Source organism: Arvicanthis niloticus, chromosome 3, assembly GCF_011762505.2.
Source record: "Arvicanthis niloticus isolate mArvNil1 chromosome 3, mArvNil1.pat.X, whole genome shotgun sequence".
Lineage (NCBI taxonomy): Eukaryota > Metazoa > Chordata > Mammalia > Rodentia > Muridae > Arvicanthis > Arvicanthis niloticus.
The window spans coordinates 59855477-59881008 of NC_047660.1; the positions used below are offsets into that span (position 1 = coordinate 59855477).

General features: G+C 42.8%; 1 protein-coding gene across 2 annotated transcripts; it reads left to right on the top strand.

Annotated features, from left to right (window-relative positions):
* The first annotated feature begins 3433 nt into the window (after positions 1-3433).
* On the top strand, positions 3434-24453 carry LOC117706101 (PHD finger protein 11). 2 transcript variants are annotated; one of them, XM_034498940.2, is made up of 10 exons: positions 3434-3539; positions 10358-10479; positions 12997-13104; positions 16093-16226; positions 18000-18046; positions 19063-19127; positions 19894-19957; positions 20484-20615; positions 21890-21961; positions 23836-24453. In XM_034498940.2, exons 1-10 carry the CDS (start codon positions 3497-3499, stop codon positions 24054-24056), a joined length of 1008 nt encoding a protein of 335 aa, XP_034354831.1. In that variant the 5' UTR covers positions 3434-3496; the 3' UTR covers positions 24057-24453. The 2 variants fall into 2 exon arrangements, with proteins under 2 accessions (XP_034354831.1, XP_034354830.1); XM_034498939.2 differs by lacking the exon at positions 3434-3539 and adding an exon at positions 7901-8003.
* Positions 24454-25532: the final 1079 nt, after the last annotated feature.

Genomic DNA, 25532 nt, shown 5'->3' on the forward strand with positions numbered 1-25532 from the left:
CACAAGGATGCCATGGCATATGCACCCTCCCCTCCATGTACAAAGTTCATGTTGGAATCTTTACATATTCCATTACATCCCATCCTCGGTTGTTAGCTTGATCTCCACTTTCCCTAAGAACTGGTATGTCTCCTAAGGACAGTGGTTGCTACTTTTCATTTTTACGTTCTCCCAACTCGAATGCCTCTTCTATGTGCTGGACCAACTGTCCTCTTCTAACAGAAAAAAGATCTTTTGGTTGGTGAGGTAGTTGAGAACTACTTGACACATTCAGAGTGCTACCTTACTTTTATTCTAACATTGCTAATTTTTCAAATTGCGACACAATCTATGTAACAAAATTTAACGTCTCAACCCTTTTTTGTTTGTTCTTTCTCCATATCAACCTTTTTAAAAATATATAATTCAGTAGCATCAAATACAGCTAAAATTATTTATCATTCTAAACCACTTCACCTTTCAAAAAGGAAACTATGCCTTTAACGTCTGTGTCCTCTCCCAGCTCCTGGCGTCTACTCTCTTTCTCCCTCTAGGACCTATTGTTTCATTTAAATTCACAAATTAATCTATGTTCTATCTAAATATCAACTGCCTCCCTCTTCATGCTATATAGTACTAAATTCTTTTATTTATTTATTTATTCATTTATTTATTACTTCATTACTTCATTTATTCATTTTTTTTATTATTCTTTAATCTTTTTTTACAGTCCAGCCTTTATCACCCTCCTGATCCACCCTCTGACTGTTCCACATCCCAGACCTCTGTCCCCCTCTCCAAGAGAATGTCTCCACCCCGCTCCCACCCTACCAGACCTCCCCACTCCCTGGGGCCTTGAGTCTTTTAAGGGTTAGGTGCTTCTCTCAATGAGGTCAGACCTCTGCTATATATGTCGTGGGACTCATTTCAGCTGGTGTGTGCTGCCTGGTTGGTGGCTCGGTGATTGAGAGATCTCAGGAGTCCAGGTTAGTTGAGACTGCTGATCTTCCTTTGGGGTTGCCCTTCTCCTCAGCTTCTTCTAGCTTTTCCCTAATTCAACCACAGGGATTCCTGGACTCTGTCCCCTGGTTGAATGTAAGCATCTGCATCTGACTCTTTACAGCTGCTTGTTGGGCCTCTCCGAGGACAACCACGCTAGGCTCCTGTCTGTAAGCACACCATAGCATCAGTAACAGTGTCAGGCCTCGGAGCCTTCCCTTAAGATGGATCCCAGTCTGGGCCTGTCACGGGACCACCTTTCCCTCAGTCTCTTCTCCATTATTGTCACATAGTACTATATTCTAAAGGGGAAAACCAACCACAACTGAATATACCTCTTTTTAAGAGATTGTTTATTAATGTATCATTCAAGAAATTACATAAATGCATCGTAAATACTCAACTATCAATCATAAGTCTAATAAGTTCAAGGATACAGTGTGGGCTCTTTTAAGAAATGTGACTTCTCTGGTTTCCATTATTACACCAGAAGAAAACATTAATTCCAAAGATTGTTCTATTTTTCTATGAGTAAAATCAAAATCAATTTCAGATATCTACTTTGTTTCCTCTTCTGAGAAAGATTCTCAGAATTTTTAGTTTCTTTAGGTGTGTTTATTATATCATGATTATCCTGTACTTATAGCTAATGTCCACTTACCAGTGAGTACATACTATGCATGTTCTTTTGGGTCTGGGTTGCCTTACTCAGGATGATAGAATGATATATATATATATATATATATATATATATATATATATATATATATATATATGCAAAATTCATGATGTCCTTCTTTTAATGGCTGAGTAGTATTCCATTGTGTAAATGAACCAGATTTTCTTTACCCATTCCTCAGTGGAAGGTCATCAAAAGAGAAGAGGGAGATGGAATGGGGAGAACTTATGTGAGGGGGTACTGGGAGGAGAGAAAGAGAAAGGGTTGATATTGGGTTATAAAGTGAATAAATAAATAAATTAAAAAACAAAATCGAGAAATAAATTAATAAGATTGCATTAAGAAATACTCAAAGACTAAAATAAGAAAAAAAAAACTTCTTTCACTACCATAAATATTCACATACATAATCACACACACAAACACACACACTCTCTCTAGCTGCTATGGGTGTGGATTTGCAGCTGTAATTTGTGCTTTTTTTTGTGGAGAAAATTTTCAAGTAAGAACACCAGTAGGGCTAGAGAAATGGCTCAGCGGTTAAGAGCAGCGACTGCTCTTCCAGAGGTCCTGAGTTCAATTCCCAGCAACCACATGGTGGCTCACAACCATCTATAATGCAATCTGATGCCCTCTTCTAGTATGTCTAAAGGCAGCAACAGTGTACTCACATAAATAAAATAAATAAATTAAAAAAATAAAATCAAAAGAGATTTATTAAAAAAAAAAAAAAAAAAGAATACCAGTAAACTTCCTAAAGTTGCTGTTTTGAGGCCCTAAGTCTACAGGACTGTGGTTCTACAGATTATCTACCGTCTGAGGTGATTATCACAGTCTGAGGTAAGGGACAGCTGGAGTTGGTTTGGAGGTCGCCAGGCCTTCGAGTTTGCTGGGGCCATGTAATTCCCAGGCTCTTGGCCACCCAGGCATTGCTGGAACTTGCAGAAGAGCTGAGAACAGGAATCTGGGGCCTCAGGCTGGATCTAACCTTAGGCCTGGGGGTGAGGGAACCGGTGGAGGTGGGGGAGGGGAGCTCTGGCTGGTCCCAAGGGGAAAGTCCTTGGCTTGAAGGTGGTTGGCTTGGAAGTGGTTGTGACTGGAAGTGGAGAGGGGCCTCCATAGGAGATTAGACAGTGACTCCATAGGCAAAGGACTTCTCCATGGCAAGGCGGATCCCTGTGAAAAGAGACAGTCCATGGTTCTGAATCATTTATTGCCAGCGTGGAAAGTGGATGTGTAAAACCATACCCCACTTCTCAGGGTGGGCCTGAGATGAAATATCTTTGGCAGGGAGGAATGTCTGCGAAGGAAAGCTTATTGGCCAAGCCTTCCAGGCCTCAATGTACCTTACTAGCATGGAGATCTGTCTTGAACCCACATGACCACAGGTCACATACTTTTCTAAATGTGGGGATCTTAATGTGTTGCCCTTATGTGACTGATGGCTACCAATCTATGGGGCACTGCAGCTAGTGACAGGGACCTGGTGCCAGGGAGCAGGCAAAGCTCCTACTGTCTCTTCAGGATCTCTGGGGCTTATAGAAAAAGCTTTAGCTCAACTAAGGACCAAGATGCCTCTCATGGTCTACTGCCCTACATAGCTCAAATGAACCCTTTTCTCCTCTAAGTTATTTTGGACCTTGGGTCTTATTACACCAACAGAAAAATCAAACTAGATCACTTTTTAAATGAATACTCAGAGTTGAAAATGTGCCAGCACACTGACCTCAACTTGACTTCCTCTCAAATTACTGTTTGCAGTCTCCACCCAGATTTAGAGAAAAAGAAAGTAGAACCTAGAAACTTGCAGAGGCACTTCAAGGGGTGCAAGTACCAGCCATGGCCCAAGAGGAACCAGGGTGCTCTAACCCAGTCCCCAATGGTGAGTTCTAGGGTGTGGGTCAGCAGGAAGGTCCCACAGTCCACTTCCCCCCAGGGAGACTGCAGGACACTGGTGAGGGTGGAGTGGGGCTTACAGTATCTGGGACATCTGCAGGCACTGGGGAACTCAGGAAGTTGAAAGCTGTTCTATCCTCTTGGGTCCTTGCTTCACATCTCTGTGAGCTCTGCATTGTAAAATTAATACTCAAGACAGACTGCTGGAAAGGGAAGGCAGACTTTACTGGGGTTGCTGGAAATCTCAGTCTTTAGAGGGCAATTGGAGAAACAGAGAAACATGTTGGGGTTGTGTGTTGCAAGTAGCCTTCAGTGTACTAAAAGTTTGTGCTGTGCAGGCTGATGTTTCAGGGACTCCCCTGGTGATATTCTCGAGATTGTTTTCTCTTATCTTGAGAGTATCACAATCCATGGTTTTTGTCAGTGTTGTGGTCCACAGGCTTCTGGGACTATCTTGAAAAACAATGAACTCAAAAATGGAAAGGAAATCCTATCTGGGTAAAGAAATAGAAATAGTGCACAGAGGACAACAGGGATAAAACAAAAGCTGGTGTTGACAGGTTACTACAGCCCTGCCCCATCCTGTCTCTCCAGTAGAAACCTGACCCAAAGGTTAAAGCAGGAAATACAGACACAATAGGAAGGCCCTAATGCCAAACCTTTCCAGCCCTTCCAAGCAACAGTGATAGCAGTGATCACTGCCCAAGGGAAGTCACTGTGTTCAGCAAAAGCATCCTTCCATCCCTGAAACAACCCAGGGATCCGTTATTCTCACCCATTTTGTAGAGATGTCTACAGCCAAATTTGCAGTTGACTAATTAACAATTTATTCCAGCCTGTAACCATCCTGCAACTACTATATTTTGAGATTTATTTTGTGCATGACTATCTTGCCTGCATTAATATCTGTGTGCCACATGTTTCCTTGATGCTTGAATTATATAGAGAAGGCAGCATAGGATTTCCCCTGAATAGAGAGTTAGACTTGGTTATAGTCACAATGTAGGTGATAGGAACTGAGCCAGGATCCTCTGCAAAAATGCACAAGAGTCTCTGTTTACTGAGCTATTGTTCTAGTATCTAGTATGCATGTGTGTATGTATGTATGTGTATATGTGTGTGTATGTATGTATGTATGTCTATATGTATGTGCATTGAGATTACATTAAGCTTAAAACTTCCTTAAAGGAAGTTGTGTAGAATTGACATTGCTTATCTAGCCTCTGGTCCAGACATCTGCTACATTTAATATGATATTCTTGCTTCTGCCTTTTACCTTGTGTTTCTCAAAACTCCCTTTGCTCTTTTCTCCATTTGGACTCATTTACAATCTCTAGATAGTGCTGAACATATATGCCTGTGTGGTGTGTGGGGGTGTGTGTGGGATATGTGTGTCCACAGACTAATTCATTGTAGGTGCCAGGCCACACCTAAAGGAAAACCAACACTCCCTCCCCCACAAACCATCAACTGACAGATCTCCTCAGTTAGGAGTGGATGCTAGTGACTGCTGCCCCATTTTTATCTGGTTTGATCTGATGCATGCCTTCTGCAGGCAACCAAAGCTGTGAGTACAGCTGCTTTGAGTTTATGATTCTAGCATTTCTGACATATCTAGAAGACACTATTCCTATGGATCTTAGAATCCTTCCATCCCATCTACCACCATATTCCATGAGCCTTGGAGGAGGTGGGATGATTGTTAGTTGTCTCAAGTATGCCTAAACATTCCACAGACATCTATTCTCTGCACAATGACCAGTTGAGAACCTGATCATAAGACCCTATTGCCAAAGACACCACATTGTTTTCAAGGTTGCTATTGGATGACCAATTGATGTGTTCTTCCCTGGGAAAAACTTATTTCTTCTGATTTCAGCAATCCTTGGTTACCTGTAGTTCTCTGTGGAAGGTTGAGGCCTTCTAGGCTTTTCTCTTCCCATGTTAGCATGTCCTTTGGTGTCCCTTGGTCAGCCTGTGTTAGGCAGCCATGTTGGGGAGACTTGATGGCTGTAGCTTCTCTGTCAGTTCCAGGAGACAGAATCTCACAGCAGACCTCCTGTTCATCTGGCTCTTCAATCCTTCTGCCTCTTCCACAATGGATCTCAAGCATAGGAGTTGTAATATGTTGATGCCTTAGTTGGGGCTGGGCTCTGCAACTGCATATTGATCAGTTGTAGTTTGTTATAAGAATCTCCCTCTGCTTTTGCAAAGAGAAGTTTCGTTGAAGAAGGGTGAAGCTATACTCATGTATGGGTATAAGGACGTATTTACTTTACAATGTAGTTAGGGATCATGCTGGTTTAGTAAGGTGGCAGTTGTTGGTTTTTCTCTAAGATCTAAGACTTCACTAGCTCTGAATTCTTGGCTGGTTCTAGGCCCAAACATGTTGTCTTATTGACCAGACTTTAATACCAATTAGAGATCTGTTGGTTTCTGTGTGTATTAGACAATCACATTAGGAAGTAACACTGAGTTGTCAATCATACATTGCACTAAGGCGACAAATAAACACACTTTCCCTCAGAGTCATTTTCTAAGAGCGACTTTCTTTTAGTGTGTCTGAATGAGTATGGATATTGGGTGTTACACTGTATCAATCTCCAACTTGTTCTGGTCAGACAGTCTGTTCTGAACCTGCCTTGCCATTTCATCTACCCTGGGTGGCCAGCAGGCCCAGCAACCATCATGTCTCTGTCCTTTAAAGTCCTGAGATCACTGGTGCACATCCCACCCCTGACTCTATGAACTAATGAAAGGAGAATTCAGGAATTATGTCTATACTTCTGTCACTCTAACCAATGGTCCATCTCTCCCAAGAGCTTCCTTTTCTTCTTTTAGATTTTTTTTTTTGTATTGAGACAGGGTCTTGCTATGTAGGCCTGGCTGGCCTCAAACTCATTGAGATTTGCCTGACTCTGTCTCAAAGGTACTTCCGTTACAGAAGATTGCTTTCAAGAATCCTGTTTTGTTCGGTGGCTTTAATGGTATTTTGTTTTTTAAGACATTAGATATGGGCCAAAGAGATAACTCAGCATGTGAAACAGTATGTAAAGGCACATACTATGAAGCATAACAGCCTGATCAGACCTTGGAACCCACATGATAGAAGAGAATTACTTTAACCTGAAGTGAGTCTAACTGCCCTATGTGTCGTGGCACACATGTGCACACACTAAAATGCACACAAAATTATGTGTAATGAAAGTTTAATATACTATTTCAATGACTGTGTATATATAATATGTATACACACACATTCATTCATGTGATATTTCTCTTTGCACATGCATTTATGTGATATATCCCCCCACACGTCTGTGTCTCCCATATTTGTCTGCTCTTTATCTTGGAAATTAGAGACTTTTCTCAGAAGTACAGGTTTTGTTCATCTATTTTTCCTGGTAGTGTGTGAAAGGCCTTCTCCAGGGCCTAGCCAAGGCCCTTGCCATCCTGTGCTAGCACCTTTCATTTTGCCCAGGCTGTCCAGGTTGCCCTGTTGAGTTGGCTTTCTTCTGCCAGGCACAGGCTGCCCTCTGTCCTCTCAGAGTGCATGCCCCTTAGACTTTATTTTTGATTTCTCCCACAAAAGAATAAAATATTAAAATTCTACTTCCTGTATGTTGGTGCCTACATTGATATTTCTCTTTGCTACTGGGACTAAAAGGTCGACATTTCTGTGGTGCTTTGTAGCCCATGGATGCTAAATAAAGACTCCTTACTGGCACGTGAGTCTCAGATCTATTAATTTTGTGTTCTTTAAAGATACACACACATAGGCCGAACAATGTGCTACAATATTCAGAAGGACAGACCAGTTGTTCCTTAAACTAAGCACAGGCACAGGAGGGGTGTCTGGTGTGGGTTTTCTCCAGCTGGTTAAAGGCTATTTGTGGTTGTCGACTTGACACACCTGGGAAGAGGACCTTCTCCATATTTGCCTCCATCAGAGTGGCCTGTGTGGCATTGTCCTGACTGCAAGTTGATGGAGGAAGGCACGGGTCACTGTGTGCAGCAGCAGCACAGGGCCAGTGGTTGTGGGCTGTAGTGGACAGCAGGTTTAGAGAGCCAAGGGAAGCAGCCAGAAAGCCTCCCTGCTCCTGCTTTCTTCCTTGTTCTCTGGATGATGACGGCAATCTGTTAGTCATAGAAACCATATCCACCCCTAAGTTACTTTTGGCCATAATTTTCATCACATTGGCAGAGAAACCAAACCCAAGTACTTTTAAAATGACTATTCAGAGTTGAAAATCTGCCAGCATACAGCTCACAACGTGCACTTCCTCCCAATTAGGGCGTTTCTTTCACCACACAGATTTAGAGAAACGAAACTAAAAGCTAGACATAGAAGCTGGAAACCAGAAACTAGAAACTCAGTTGCACTTCTAAGAGTGCAAGTACTCAGTCATGGCCCAAGAGACAGCACCACCCTGTGGCTCAGTCTCAATGGGTGAGTACTAGAGATGGGCAGCAGGAACATGCCACACTCCACTCCCCCACCCCCAGGGAGACTGCAGGATGCTACTGAGGGTGATTCTGGGCTTACAATATCTGGGAAAGCTGTAGGTACTGGGAACCTCAGGAACATGAAGCCTCTATGTTGGCCTGTTTCACCCTCTTGGGTCCTCTCTCAAAAGTTCTGGAAGCTCTGCACTGTAAAGGGAATAGTCAAAACATGCTCTTGGGAAAGGATGCTAGGGTGTGTTGGTGATGCTGGCCATCTGGAAAGGAAGTCCAGGTTTTTGTGGCAAATGGAGAATTCTGAGGACCAGTTTGGGGGTATGTGTTGCTTATAGCCATCAGTGTCTTAAAAGCTTGTGTTGTACACGCTGATATTTCAGGGCCACTCATGGTGACAATCTTCTTGAGATGGTTTTCTCTTATCACAAAAGCATGACAATCCAGGTTTTTGTCAGGTTTGTGGTCCACAGGCTTCTTGAACTGTCTTAGAAAATCATAAGCTCAAGAATGCACAGGAAGTTCTCTCTGGAACAGGAAAGAAAAATATGTGAAACACAAAAGCTGGTGTTGACAGGTTACTACAGCACTGCCCCAATCCTGTCTCTCCAGTAGAAACCTGACCCAAAGGTTAAAGCAGGAAATACAGACACAATAGGAAGGCCCTAATGCCAAACCTTTCCAGCCCTTTCAAGCAACAGTGATAGCAGTGATCACTGCCCAAGGGAAGTCACTGTGTTCAGCAAAAGCATCCTTCCATCCCTGAAACAACCCAGGGATCCGTTATTCTCACCCACTTGGTAGAGATGTCTACAGCTAAATTTGCAGTTGACTAATGATTTATTCCAGCCTGTAACCATCCTGCAACTAGTATATTCTTGAGGTTTAGTTTGTGTATGACTATCTTGCCTGCATAAATGTTTGTATAGCCCCCATGTACTTGTATGAATTAGTGTTTAGCAGAAGAAGGCAAAGCTCCCTCCTGGATCTAGAGATAGAAATGATTGTAAGTCTCCAGGTAGGGGCTAGGGACTGAGCCTGGGTCCTCTGCAAGACAAATATGAGCATTTGTCTACAGAGCTATTGCTCTTTACCCTGGGGTGTCTGTCTGTCTGTCTGTCTGCGTGCGTGCGTGCGTGCGTGCGTGCGTGCGTGTGTGTGTGTGTGTGTGTGTGTGTGTGTGTGTATAACCACGGAAGCATAGTAGGCCTAACAGAGGCCACACCCTACAGGAAAACCAACACAGCTAGCCTCACAAACCATCAACTGACAGATCTTCTCAGTTAGGGGTGGATGCTAGTGAGTGCTGTCCCCCAACCCCCACTACCATGCCAGCTAGAATTTTAACTAGATTGATCCTACGCAGGCCTTTTGTGGGCAACCTTAGCTGCAAACACAGCTGCTTTGAGTTTATGATCAGAGCATTTCTGTCATGTCTAGAGGACACTGCTTCCATGGATCTTAGCATCCTTCCATCCCAGCTTCCACCATGTTCCCTGAGCCTCGGGGTCTGTGGTGTGATTGTTAGTTGTTAGTTGTCTCATTCTTGGCTGAGCATTCCACAGACACTTATTCCCTGTACAGTGACAAGGTGAGACCTTGATAATGAGGCCCAATTGCTAAAGAAACAACATTGTTAGACACAGAACACAGAGAAATCAAGCAATAACCAGGCGGTTCTTCCCTGTTGGCTAAGCTCTCATGTAGTGAAAGGTGCCATGTAGCTTGTTGGAGAAGAAAAGTAATCCACAATCTGACAGTGCTGTGAACACTGTGAGCGACAACAACCAACATGGCAAGATATGTTCCTGGGTGCAAGAGTGACACCATGTTATAGGGGTGACCAACTGATTTCTAATTGGAGTTAGGGCCAGCAGGAGGAAGCATGTGCCTTGTACTGTAAATTTGACCAAGATCCCATGGCAAGGGAGCTCATAGGCCCAGAGGTGAACCTACACCTACTGTCTTTGCCTAATAGACACGCTGTCAACCTTTGCTCTACATTCCTGTCTCTGCCCATAGGTAAGCATAGCTCTGAGACATCATCAGAGATTTTTTTAAATATATTTTATTCATTTCAGTAAGACCATTAGAAGCTTCTCAGTGACACTGTAGCCAACCTTCGTAGCTTGTTCTGTTTCTGTTGACAGCACTGGTCTTCAGTTCTAAAGAGACGCTAGCTGTACCACATAAGAGATGTTACCTTTTACCAATTAGATCATTGATTTGTAATTGTTCCAGGAGTTAAGACTGTATTATAAGAGAGCCTTGCATGCTTCTTTAAGTTGAAAGAGCTAGCAAGGCTATATAAATGCTTTTCTGTTTTAACCTGGATGTTATTTATAGGTGACTGTCAGATTATAGAAAAGATGGAAAAAAAGACATGTGCCCTCTGCCCTGAAGGCCATGAGTGGAGTCAGATATACTTTGCACCATCAGCGAATATAGTTGCTCATGAAAACTGTTTGGTAAGTTATTGATATATAACTTTAAAACTGCATGTGTGGGGCTGACAAGATGGCTCAGTGGTTAAAAGTACCAGATATTCTTCCAGAGGAACCAGGTTCCTTTTCCAGCACCCATGTGGTGGCTCACAAACCACCATGGAAGATCACTGATAGGAGATTATCATCACGTGAATCGTGTCTCCCTGGGTGGAGGGCCTTTGAGTTGGACATGCTCATTTGGATCTGTCTGCCCTAGTCTGGTGAGTGCTGAGATGCATGGTCCATAGAGCCATATCCAGCTGTCAGACTTATTTTAAATTATGCATCATCTGTCCTGTTTGCTTGAGTGTGTAAGAACCTTCTCTCATAAGCACAGTTTAACAATCAAAATTAGACATTAGCATTGGTCCAACTTTTTCTCTCAGTATCTTTCAAAGAGCCACTTTAAATCATGATAAAGTACAAACATATCCATGCATGAAGCTTGCAACTGAAGCAGAGCAGCAGAAACACAGAGACCCTAACTCCAAATCATCAGGGAAGCACAGAACTACTTTGCAGGGCCATTCTCTGACTTCTCCATGCAAGGATTAATGTTCGCACCATGATTTCTAACTCTTCTTTTGAAATTAATTTTTTTATTGGGTATTTTATTTACATTTCAGATGGTATCCCCTTTCCCCATGCCCCCTCCTCCTGCTTCTATGAGGATGTGCCCCCACCCACCCACTTCCACCTCCCCGCCTTCAAATTTGCCCACACTGGGGCATCCAGCCTTCATGGGACCAAGGACTCCCTCTCTCGCCTATGTCTGACAAGGCCATCCTCCCCTACATACACAGCTGGAGCCATAGGTCCCTCCCTGTGTTCTCCCAGGCTGGTGGTTTAGACCCTGGGAGCTCTGGTTGGTTGGTATTGTTGCTTTCCTCATGGGGCCTCAAACCCCTTCAGCTCCTTCAGTCTTCTCTCTCCTATAATTTCTAATTCTTATGAAAAATTGTTGCCTAAGAAAGCTTCACTACTTTTTTCTCATGTTTCATATGCTCTTCATTTTTTGAGTTGCTCTGTGACATTAGCCTTAAATTGAAAGCAGGCAGATTATTTAGGTTTATGTGACACAGGAACTTTAGCTATCTGAGACTAGAAAGCAGGTGGCTCAGTTAGTGAAGTGCTGGAGACATGAGCATGAAGTCCTGCCTTCCATCCCCAGGACACATGTGAACTTACTGCCTGCAATCCCACACTGTGGAGTACAGCCAGGAGGATTCTAGAAGCCTGCTGGCCAACCAGGGGAGCCGACTTTGTGAACTCTCCAGGTTCAGGGAGCAACTATCTCATAAAATAAGGTAGAGAGGGGCTGGGGAGATGGCTCTGTGGTGAAGCTGCTGTTGCAGAGAGGACCCAGGTTCAGTTCCCAGCACAGGGGTGAGTTCACAAGCATTTGTAACTCCACTTCCAGGAGTCCAATACCTTCTTCTGACCTCTGCAGAAACCAGCCCACACATGATACACAAACATACACGATGGCAAAACACTCATTTTCATAAAAAAAAATCTTAGAAAAAAGCCAAAGTACCATAGAGAATGACAGTCAAAGTAAATCTGTGTCCTCTACATGCAGACACAGACCACACACATAGATACACACATTCATGAACAGGAACACACCAGGATACACACACACACCACAAAGAACACACAAGCACACACACATAAACACACACACATAGTTAAATTTTAGAAAGAGCTTAATGTATGTATGTACACATGTGTGTGACCCTCTGGAGCTGGAGTTAAGACAATTGTGAGCTGGTGGCCTAGAGCTGGGAGCTGGATGTAGATCCTGTGGAAAACTGGAAGAACAGTACACATGGTGAACCACAGAGCTATCTCAACATCCTCTAAAATGTTCAAGAGGGAAGAGACTTGTGGTCACTAAAATACACAAGGCAGTTTTGTCTTAGCTGTCATAATTGCATTTCCACTGCTCAGAAGCTAAGGAAGAGGCCAAGTTTCAGGTACAGTGGGATGTATAACTAGATCCTGTCTTTAATAATATCATAAAAGCCATATTAGTGTATGGCGTTAGTCCCAACACTCAGGGGCAGAGACAGGTGGATTCTGTGAGTTCCAGTCCAGATAGGCTACCATGAGACCCTATGTCAACAGCAAGAGTGAAGAGCTGTCATATGGTTGTGGAGGCAGGCACAGTTCTTCAAGTTTAAGTTCCATCAGGAATGGCCTCTGTCCCTAGCTTTGGCTTCTCTGACTGCATGGCTTCAGCCATTGCCGTAGGAGCCCTGTCTGCCTGGCTCCAGAATCAATAGAGATCAGTTACCAAGTACAACTGTGTCTGCAGACGGGACTCTCACAGGAGTCACATGGCTTGCATCTGTTCTACTGCACAGTGGCCAGTGTTCTGAGCCATCGTCCACTCTGCACTCCTCTTCAGCCTTTTCAGAACCATCTCTGACTTGTGTCAGTCAGGACTACATCACACTAACTCTGTTTTGTTTTTTTGTTTTTCTCATCCTGCAGCTGTATTCATCAGGACTGGTGGAGTGTGAGATTCATGATCCACCTAACACAGCTAGAAACTTTGATGTCAAATCAGTAAAGAAAGAGATCTGGAGAGGGAAAAGACTGGTAAGTTGACATGTTTCATTACTCATATGTCATGAGTCTTCTGTACTACATTCAAAGGACTGTCTATCGTGGGCATGGAGATGTTTCAGCAGTTCTGAATGCTTGCTACCCATCCAGCTGAGTTTGGTGCCTAGCGACCAAATGGCAACTCACAACTGCTTGTAACTCTGTCTTCAGGGCATCAGACACCCCCTGATGGCTTCAACTGACACATGCACCATAAGTGCATAAGACCGTAAGTCACATGATCTCTCAGACTCACATACACAGAAGTAAAAATAAAAATGACTCTCTCATCTAAAATCAGAGTCTATGGTAAAGTGCGGTTTGAGAACCATATGGAGAGCTGGAAGGTGGACTGTGAGACACTGCCTCAGCTGATGCTGTCTGCTTACAACTGAGTGTCCCACACACCAGGAGAGCAGGCTTGAGAGGCTTCTCTCAAGTGAAAACTCTCTGGTCAGACAGGTGTAACAGGTCCTTACTGTCATTCCAGCAGAGCAAGCACCAATTTCAGCAGCTCAACAGCACCATCTAGGTTCTTCTGCTCTCCTGTCCTAAAGCAGCTAGCTGGTCCTCTTGGTGCCACAAAGCTGAAGGCAGCATCCAGAACTCAGGGCTTTATCCTTGACATGGAGCAAGATGCCTTCTGAATGTCAATGGTGGCTACATGTCTTTCTGCACCACTTCTGGGTGGTTATCACTGTCAGCATCTGCCTTGGAGCTGAGGACATAAAGGATGGCTCAGAGTCTCTCATCTGAGGTCCGCTGTGTCTCCTGGCTACATTTATGGAAGGCCATTTGCAGACGAGTAAACAGGATGGCAAGTCTGAGTGTATCACTTCTGAGCACACCCACAGTAACGTGTAAATGACTGGAGACACACTTTTATGTAAAATTGCAAAGTATCAGTATCTGTTCCAGCAGGCTATGTTCTTCTAATTAGAAAGCAGCAGGTCATCAAATGAAACATAATTTTGATTACTCAGTGCTAATTGGGTTTGAGGCAGTTCATGAAAGGAGTTAAGGAAAGCTACCACTGAATTCTAGAGAAGTAGTTCTCTAGAACCTGTGAGTTCTTTCCTACAGAAAATACATATCTCAAGTGGTTTTAGAAATCACCAACCATAAATTTATTTTCTTTGGACCTTTATAACTAATTTAGCCACTGATCTGATTCCCAGTTCCTAAGCCCATCAGAAATACACATTCCTATGGTCGTGACCCACAACCAGAGAACCACTGCTGTAGAGTTTGCCTGCATGAAAACAGCCCTGCCCAGAATGAGGGCAGTTGAGTAAATAGAATATTGAGACAGTGGTTGTTATCCTTGAGACTTTTCATGGACTTTCCTATTGGGAAACTGAGATACATTGGAAGTGTGGAGGAAAAAAAAAAGGATGCAAGAGGTATTCACACTATTCCCGAGGGAAGTGTCCAAGTTGAGGTTGTCATCGCTGTGATGAAGCACAAGGACCAAAGCTAACAGTTGGTGAGGAAAGGGTTTATATGCCTTACAGTCCATTGTGTATGAAGTAGGACAGAATCTCAAACAGGGCAGGAACCTGGAGGCAGGAGCTGAGGCAGAGGCCATGGATGGGTCCTGCTTCAAGGCTTGCTACACATACCTTGCTTGGTCTGCTTTCTTATAGGAGCCAGGGATGCCAGCCCATTGGCTCCATCCACAGTATTCTGGACCATTCTCTATCCATCACTAATTAAGTATATGCTCTATAAGCTTCCCTACAGTTCAGTTCTCTGTACGCATTTTGCCAGTTGAAGTTCTATCCTCTGACAGGACTTACCCTCATTGCAGAACTGTCAGCAAGTGTATTGTGAGGTAGCGGTCTTATGTGTTTCTCTGTTTATGCAGCTATATGGTTCCTCCATAATTAAATAAGTGCTCTAAACCAGGAGCTTTGATTTAGAACTCTACCTATATGGTAGTCCTGTTATTCACCTACACTTGAATTTTCTGCATGTGTTTCCTTATGTATTATAATGGGATCCTTACCTGGGATCCTATGAGTGCTGTCTCGTACTTTATAGAGTGGCCTCATCGGGCTTAGACCTCCTTTAGCCAAAGGATGGAGCCAATCAGCCTTGGTCACGGCTGTCTGTCTGTCATCACAGGATAAGTGTCTAGTAGTCCACCAACGCTTCCTGCAGCCACGCAGTGCCTAGGCGTCTCTAGCCCACACCCACCTAACTCCAGATGGGGAAATAAAAACTGGAGTTTAAGAGAAATACTGTGTTGTTCAGCTGTGTTGTCAGTGTCATTCACTTTCTATACATTCACAACAGGACCCCTTTATTTCATACTACCTTCAATGGCAACTCTGTAGAGCAGGTACCACCATCCCAGGACGAAATGGCCATCTAAGAGGAAGTAATAGAAAGGACCAGCTGAAGTCACAATTTTTATTGGTGCAATAGGAGCTGCTCTGACATCAAGCTCAAGGTCCCCCAACCAACTCCCTGCTTAGGTATAAAGAAGCTGGCTAGTTTTGCTTTAAGAAAAATCTTCTAAAAATTATTTATTCATTCACTTTACAACCCAATATTAGCCCTTCCTCTTCTTCTTCTCATGAAAGTCCCCCCCCCATTCTACCTTCCTCTTCTCTTTTGAGAAGGGGAACACCCTTTCTAGATGTCACCCTCCACTAACTCACCCCAAGAACACTGTGTTGAAGCAGAAAGTGTGTTTTTTCTTCTCTAAGAATGTTTCTGGCAACCATGTTTTGCATATGTGTAGACTAAGATACAAGTGTGTATGCCAGCCTTCTATTCCAGTTGGCTACAGTTTGGTGAAACTTACTCATGGGTTGTCAAATCTAAGTGACCTTTTGTGTGGATATGAAGACTGGGATATGCCAATGATATCCAGGACAAAAATACATGGCTGCTGGTTTAAATAATATTTAATGTCATCCTTACTTTTTAGCAAAGAAACAATACTAACTCATTATTATGATCTGTTTTCTTTAGAAATGCTCACTCTGTAACAAAGGAGGTGCCACCGTGGGATGTGATTTGTCGTACTGTAAGAAGAGTTACCACTATATCTGTGCCAAAAAGGACCACGCAATTACTCAAGTTGATGGAGATCACGGAACTTACAAGTAATCTAATAGCTTTCAACCTCCATGGTGGAGGGTGGGGTGATTAAGGAATGGCTAGCCTGTGACATACTTCTCAGGCTTAACTTATGCAAATGAGTTTCATGTGAGAACAGAATTATGGGACACCACCAGGAACTCAGCTTCACATATCTGCACATGACAGGAAAAAGAACTACTCAAGGGTTTGTTTGACTTTCTAAATCTCCTCCGTACTCTCTTCTTCCTGGGAGAGCCACGTTCGAAATGGCAGCATGCATGTCCTGCAAGAGACAGGAGTCAGTTCAGGCCTGTTCTTCTCTTTAGCAGGCAGACATCTTCCTTCATTCACTCACTCATCCACAGTTCATGGGTCTGTCTTCCCACCTTGTGGGAATGAGCTCTCTGCTTCCAGTATTGGACCCAGGCATGGAACTGAGGATGGCAGAGCTTTTGGCAAGCACCTTCACCTGAGGAGTCACCTTGACAGCTCCCAGCTTGTTACTGTTCATAAAAGTTCATTCAGTTTTGAACAGTCCTTTTATATTTGAGTTATTGAGAAACCAACAGGGGTTGTATTCTTAGAATTTCACTTTTGTTGTTTCCGTTCACAAAGAGCTCAATTTATCATGACAGTTCTAAACACATGAAATCCTTGCTGTAACAAGTTTTTATTTTTTGAGACAGTGTCTCACCAAGAAGACCAGGCTGTCCTTGAAATTACAGAGATAACTTTTTAAAAAATGTTCATTAACCATACTGGAAATACATACTCTTTTTTAAAAAAAAAACATTTTAATTATTTAGAAAGGAACAAGTGGGCTTGTTTGTTGTTAAATTTTTAACATAAACATTTAAGTTCATAGAATAACCAAGATACTTCACAAGGTGCTGAGGTATATTGAGAGAATGAACCCAACCAGGTATCATCAGGTTGGGGGACTGGTGCAGAGAGGCCACAGTGAACACTGACTCATGGAAGGGGCTGAAGCATGAAGGGGATTTGCAGATACTTGAAAATTACTGACACTGGGGATGGGGAGGACACAGGTGAGAGAGTCTATTCTAATATTCTCTATACCCCTTTATGCATTACAAAACCTCATAGCCAAGCATGGTAGTGTAAGGCTAAAATCAATGTACGGGGAAGGGAGGGCACAAATCCAAGTCCCTCTGGAATGCAGTTGAGACCAGATGAAAGGTGCACAGATGTCCCAGGTCTAGAGGAGGTGACTGAGCTGAGTGCTGCTGGGAAAGCTGCATGGGGGGCACTGGGGTAACTGGAGGACCCTTGGTCTCATAAGGGCTAAGAGAAAGGCAAGCCTGGGCAGAGAAGTCCTCACAGCTCCCTCACTCCAGTTCTCTAGCCTGCCATGCTGCCTTCTCTCTGAAGACACTCACCAAACTCAAGTTCTGGTGAAGGCAAATTCTGATCCTGAAAAGTCATTCTCCACAGTACTGCATGTGTGTGTGAACTGTGAAGATACCATAGTTCTTTAGATGTCCCCCCATCGCAGCATAGGAACTAGGACTGTTCAAAATATTCACCCAGCATTCATGCCTTCAGAGACTAAAGTCCTCTTTCTACTGCTCAAAGTGCACCAGTACAATGGCCACCTCAACCACATTGGATGTAGGTTAACTTTTAACTTACACTTCAACACATTTCTTTTTAAAAATGAATACTTCAGCTTATGCATGGCTTGCAACTTTTCTCCCAGCTCTGGGGATGCAGAGCAAAGGTGGATCTCTACAAAGTAAATGATTCGGTGATTCTTTCAAATTCTGTATTTTCAGAGTATTTTGCCCAGAGCATCCTCCACAAGAAGAGACCACTGAAAGTGGTAAGTGTCTAAAGTGAGTTTAAAGAAAGCTAATTACTTAAGTAAAACCTGAGATAATCTAACTTCTTCTCAATTGTAATTTTTATGAGCATCTGTTTGTTTGGATGCCTTAGGTTACAGATGGTTGTGAGTCACCATGTGGGTGCTGGGAGCCGAACCTGGGTCCTGTGGAAGAGCAGTGAGTGCTTGCATGCACTGACCCAACTCTAGTCATTGTCATTAGTTTATAAGTCATTGGAAAGTACCCTTAATGGGTTCCTTTCCATTACTGTATATTGACAGGGAATAAGGATAGCAATGTGTGTGTGTTGTGTTGGTCTCTCTGTGTTTGACTACACACACAGACACACAGACACACATACAGACACACAGACACACACACACACACAGACACACACACAGACACACACACACACACACACACACACACACACACACACATATATATATATATATATATATATATTCATACACACACATATACAAAAACAGAGACAATCATTTTCAGGACAGCCTGAGCTATATGACTAATTATTTACTTAGAAGCCTACTCTAGACAAAGACAACAGGACTGCCCACACCTTTTTGCAAGAATTAGATGGAGCACATGGGATCCTGAAACATGGAACTTTGTTAATATTGCACCTTTACAAGTATTATCTATGGCCAGATTTGAGGATTCTGTCCAATGAAACACCATCTGTTGTATTTACATTTTACATTTGCACATGCTTGGGTCCATGCTTATTCAGTCTTTTGATTTTAAACAACTTTGGCATTTGTTTTTTATTTTATGCTTACAGTAACACACACACACACACACACACACACACACACACACACACACGACAGCGATTGCAGTATTGCAGTACTGGTTCTTACTGTATTGATCCAGCTAGCCTTCAACTAGCAGGTCCACGTGCCTCTTCTCCTATTTCTGGAATTAAAGATGTGCTCTACAACCACCTGACAATCTTGCTTTACATATTCCAGCCATTAAATTGTTTCTCTTTTAGCTGATAGCCCAAGCATGAAGAAAAAAGGAAAGAAGAAACGCCTCTCATCAGGCCCTCCCACACAGGTAATTTGAATGATAGAACTAATTTCTTCACATAATGTCCTTACTTAGAATTCTAAATGCCAGAGACTGACAGTTTTCAAGTCATTGAAGGAGCTGGCATTTGCACACCACCCTTCATGTGTGTTCTCTCCTTGATAGAGCTGATGATAGAATTGAGGTGGTGTCTTTGGGAGAATCCGGCACTTAAAGTGCAGATCATCCTGATATGTTGGAAGAAGAGTACCGATACTGAGATTCTGAGAGTAGTAAGAGGCTCAGGGGATGATGTTACTCCCTCAGCTTCTCTCAATCATTCCTTGAACTATGCTAGTGAAAATTTGTGTCCTAAACACACTGAGAGTACAGACATACATTTGTGCATAACCAAGTGTTTTCTAGCTACATGGTCCTCAACTAACCAAATTTCTAACATAAAATTTTCTGAATTAGTAGATATAAAATGTAAAAAAAAATGGAGAGATTTGAAACAGTTTTTATATTAGTCTCTATACATTGAATTAGTATCAGACAATAATTTCTCCATCTTATTCAATAGACTTTTTCCGGCCATGAACAGCATACCCCACAGGTCCTAGCTATTTGAGAGTGCCATTTGGATCCAGGAGTTCATCAAGACCAAACTGAAAGAGAAAGTTTGTCTAATATGTCTTTTTTTGTTGTTGTTAAATTTGATTAACAGACATGATTATGTAGCAGAACACTTTGATTTTGTGTGTTATTCCAGGACAATATGAAAAGTTAGTGTAATCTTGGTTTTCTCTTCCAGCCAAAAAAGATGAAACTCAGTAGCTCCAAAAGACATGTGACAGAAGAGCCTCACGGCCACACAGGTTTGTTCTCAGTGATGGTTATGCAAACATGGTGGCCTCCAAATATTTATAGAATGTTGTCATGCTTCCATCTTTATTCTTGTGGGCTTCTAATATGTATGTAATAAGGATGTAAACCCTTCTTATAACTATGCAACCCATTACAACACTACTGTATCAAAGTGACTGGAGCAGGAATGGCCCATTTCTTCTCAGTCTGATGAGACACACTTAAAAAGACTGGGATGATTGCTTGCAGTCAGAGTGCTTTGGTGTGCTACCCCTCACAGTGAGAGGTGGCAATGTTCTTACTATGCCAAATCTGTGACAAATATGAGGGGCTGTCATCTCAAGCATTTAAAGTAAATTTTACAAAACCACATCATTCATTCCATTATTATACACAGACAAATTTCTGGAGCATTTACTCTGTGAGCTACAGAAAAATGAGACAAGTGTGCTCACTCATCAACTGGTCAAGTATAAAGTGACCACATGATGGGAATAGCTGTCCGTTTCCTCCTAAAGATGCATTCTTTGTTCTTAGATGCAGCTGTCAAAGCTCCTTTTCTCAAGAAATGCCAGGACGCTGGACTTCTTACTGAATTATTTGAACAGATCCTGGAAAAAATGGATTTAATTCATGGAAGATTTATGGATGAGAGTGCTTCAGAGTCAGGTACTGAATGGGATACATGCAAAAACATTCTAGAAAACACACCTTCCCATGCTTCCCCTCCCTTCTTTAACTCATTCTTTAAGAACACACATCATGGGCTGGAGAGATGGCCCAGTGGTCAAGAGCACTTGTTCCTCTTCTGGAGGACTCAAGGTCAGTTCCCAGCATCCACAGGGTGGCTCACAACCATAACTCCAGTCTGAGGGGAATCTAACACTGTCTTCTGTCCTTCTAGTTACTAGACATGCACATGGTAATCATATGTACATGTGGGCAAAACACTCAAACAGAAAATAAAAAATAATCCAAAGAATTTAAGTTAACAAATCAAGAGCATATAAAAGTCACAGATTCTTCCTTTAGTGCCAATAATGCTCTGAGGCCAGGAGGGCTCATTCCCAGCGGTGCACACAGCTGCCTGGAGGAATCATAGGAACTGTTCTGTTAGTTTGGCTGGATAATTGTTCCAGGTGCATCTGCTGTTTAAAGGTATACTTTTATTATATTTAAGGGTGTGTGTGTGTGTGTGTGTGTGTGTGTGTGTGTGTGTGTGTAGAGGATATGGACATGTAAGTCTAGGTGACCCCAGAGAATAGAACTGTGCAATTTCCTGGAGACAGAATTATAGACAGTTGTAAGCTATACAACATGGATGCTGGGAGTCAGCCCCAGGTTATAATTTTGATGTGACTCAAATTCTATTTCTTAATAAATCAAGGGTCTTAAGAAAGTTATAGCAGGGGTGAAGGAGATAGCTTGGTAGTGAAGAACACATATTCTTGAAGAGGCCCTGAGTTCAGTTCCTTTCTGCCATGACTGACAGCTGAAAAGTACCTAAACCACAACTTCAACTCGAGGACACACACACACACACACACACACACACACACACACACACCTGTTTTGAAATATTGTGTCCCTGCCACAGCACACACATGCAGGTCATGACAAAACCAAAGGAAATATTAGCAGTAAACCTTTCAAGAAGCTCCTTTGCTTCATAATTTTATTTACTCATTTTCTCAAGACTAAGAACTCTCAAATTTGTGGGTGCCTTGTAATCACCTGGGGGCTCCCTGGAACACAGGTGTTACCTTCCCAGCAGGCCCAGCTGCACAGAGATAGTGAGGTGGTGCTTCCCCAAGGTTCCCTGTTGGGTCTGCACTGAGCTGCCCTCCTCTGATCCTCTCTCTTCCTATTGGGGTTATTTTCTCTTTCTCCCTGTGTGACTTATTCACATTAAAATTAACACAGGACATTGCTTCTCCCTCTAGACTATGAAGGGATCCAGACCTTACTGTTTGAGAGTGGGCTGTTTGAAGACACATTAATACAATTCCAAGAAGGTAGGTGATTCATAAAATAAGAAACAGTGTGTTTTGGAGACATTTATCATTCAGATGAGACAGATAGGTGACAAGGTAGTGAGCATTTTTCTCAAAGACACTTTTTGACAAATGAAAAGTCCATTGTAAAAGCAGCCTGGCAGAGATAGAAAAAAAAACATGCAAAAAAAGACCCTCCATAGTATACAGAAGACATCAATATTAGAAAAATAGACAGAAATATAGACATTAAGACAGATGGACAGACAGACAGATGGACAGACAAACAGCCGTACAGACAAATAAACCACTGTTTAGAACGAGCAGTTATTTGTAGGTGGCTGGAATGTACTGCTCTATTTTCCAGGGAGGCTTACCAATGCTTGTATACAGGAAAGGTGACTGACAAGGCAGACACAGACAAGGTTTTGACAGTAATTTAGAGTATTTTGACCCTTGCATAGACAGGCACAGGCTGGAGCTCAGGAGGCTTTCTGCAGTGTCTCTGCCCCAAGGCAGCAAGAAGGAAGCATTAGTGGTCCACCCTTCAGCCTGTGTCCCTCTCACTCTTTCTGTTCCTAAGGTTTGTCATCAAAGCTCATCTCCTGAAATACTAAGTATTATAATTCTAAAATTAGTCAGGAAAACAAACAAACAAACAAACAAGACTACCCAAGACAGCTAATTATATTTTCTTGGGGGGGGGGAGGGTTGGTTTTGGTTTTAAATTGTAGTAAGAAGGCAAGACTAAGGAGACTTGAGTCTTTCAAAAGACTGATGCATTTAGCTGTGTTCTGTGGTGCACACCTGTAATCCTAGTGGTTGAAAGGAAGAGGTAGGAGGATTGCCAGCCTAGGCGACACAGTGAAATGTTGTTTAAAACAAACAAACAAACATACAACAAAATCCATAAGAAGCCTGCATTTCTTATGGTCTCTTTCAGTTCCAGACACTTCCGTGTGCTCCACCTCTGGATATGGGTGAGACAGATTCACGAAGGACTGGTCTGAGTAACTTCTCCACTGTTACCGCATAACACACTGCCCGACAGTGTTCTTTTCTAGTATGTTCTTGTCAGTAAAACAACTAGACAGCAGGTTTCCCTGACTAGAAGACAGTTTGTGTCACCTCAATATCCACAGACTTTCTCATTTTGATTTTCTGCTACTTGTTCTCCTTTGAACTCTGTAATAATCAGCTGTAGTCAGCAGAGAAATAACTTTAAAATTCACTTGAGAATGTCTGTGAAAAAGAATAGCTTTAAAAAACCAGCCTTCAAAAACCTGTATTTCCCTTGGTAATTACACATGCCACTTAGCAGGAAAGTTATGTGTCTGGAAAATGTCACACAGCACATGATAGGGGCACCTCAAGATACTGAGAGAGCACCATTCTGGTCTGGACAATTCAACTCAGTATTTCAATCAAACTGCAGGTATGCAGTCATTCTGACAACTAAGAAATTAAAATTTTAGTTGTGAGGATTCTAAACCCAACTAAAATGACCTTGGTAAGTTTCTACAGTAAACATTTTTTTTTTGTCCCTAAATCGAACCAAAAGCTGAGCTGTACCAAATGTCCTTAGAGCCAGAGATGTGCTCATGAAACAGTTGTCACTGGTTGGCCAGCCACATGCTCTAGCCTCTGAGTGAATGAACACTGTGTAACCTTGTTCTACCATGAAGGTATCAAAGTCATGTGACACACACTGGTGTCCATCATGACTCAAGAAAGGAAGCAAAGACATGGAAAGACTGTCTCCTCAGACTACCCTGTCTTCTCATTTGAGGCTCAGTTGCTATAAGGTAGATGTCTGAACTGATTCAGATTAGAGACAGTACACTATTCCTAATCAAATTCCTGCACACACTGAAGCCACTCTCTTTCTTTTAAAGCAATCAAGAGGAAAACTTGTGAATATGAAGAAAGGCAGAGGCAGATGAGGCAGCAGCTTGAGGCGCTTGCAGACTTACAACAAAACTTGTGCTCATTTCAAGAAAATGGGGACCTGGACCACTCAAGTTCTTCCTCAGGATCCTTGCTACCTCCTGAGGACCACCAGGTCAGATGCCAGGAGTCTCCTGAAGTGCAAGCAGGCTCAGGACACAGCCTGTGACAGACCCACAGTCCCTCCCGCTCTGACCTGCTACTGCTCACCCATGCTCCATACTTGATTGGGTGTTTCTTGACCCCTCTCTTGTCCTCACTTGTCCTGCTTTCTCCTGACAGTAAAAGCTGTTCCTCAGGTCAAAAGGATCAGGCCTCCATGTTCTCCAAGGAGTGAGGAAGTCTTCCTACCTACCCTACCCACCCCAGTCAAGGGCAGCAACATCAGAGCCTTTGCTCATCCTTTTGTGGAGACTTAGAGCTTCCTCTTGCTTCTGCTGCTCCTGCAGAAGGTCTCACCATGGTCTCCCCTCACTATTCTTATTCCATAAGAACACAGCAAACTCATCCCTGCGCATTTCGCATTCCCAACATTTAGCACACTTAATAAATGCTTGTTGAAACCATGTGAAGAGTCTACAGTTTATTTAATACAGTCCCCAGCAGCCTTCAGCTGCAACAAGACACAATATACTATTCTGTGTTACCAATTTTGTGGGTCTTCATCAGAGTCTTTTTAGAAGTGTCAGCTGGTGCACAGACGGCCAGAAAGTGCTGCCATTAGTGCGGGAACTTAGAGCTGGCAGCTTGGAGGTTGTCATTTAAAATACCTCCTCCTCCATTTCCCCACCTGACAATATGCTCCAGATGTGTGCCCACACTGCCTCTCACCATTGACTCCTCTCCCATTCACAGTTCTCATTTCCTCCCATGATCCTCTGGGCCACAGTAATGCACCTGTCAGAATGGGCTTGAGCTGTGTCCCAGGGTGGTGTCTAGTTTGTAATGAGTGCTTACACACACTTGTGAAGGAATCATTTCTAGTGCAATACTGTGGTTACCAAGGCCAGCCTAAGTGACTTCATGAGGGATCAACTGGAATGAGTGCCATCTGAGCACCCATCGAACCAGCTGGGACACTTTTATGTTAGTGCTTCCTCTGCTGCTTTACATTCAGCTGGAATCTGTTCATGTCTCTAATCTATATGGCAGAAAAGGCACCACTTGTTTGGTGTTCATAATATATGTGTATATTGGGCAGACTGCTCAACTAAACCTGCTGTGTTATTACTGAAAAATGAGCTGAATACTCACACCCCTCAGCTTAACACCAGAACCCAGACAGCTGAACTTACTTTTACCAGTTGCCCTCTGATCTCCACAAGGATGCCATGGCATATGCACCCTCCCCTCCATGTACAAAGTTCATGTTGGAATCTTTACATATTCCATTACATCCCATCCTCGGTTGTTAGCTTGATCTCCACTTTCCCTAAGAACTGGTATGTCTCCTAAGGACAGTGGTTGCTACTTTTCATTTTTAAGAACTTAAAAAAATTCAACTCGAATGCTTCTTCTATGTTCTGGACCAACTGTCCTCTTCTAACAGAAATAAGATCTTTTGGTTCGTGAGGTAGTTGAGAACTAGTTGACACATTCAGAGTGCTACCTTACTTTTTTTCTAACATTGCTAATTTTTCAAATT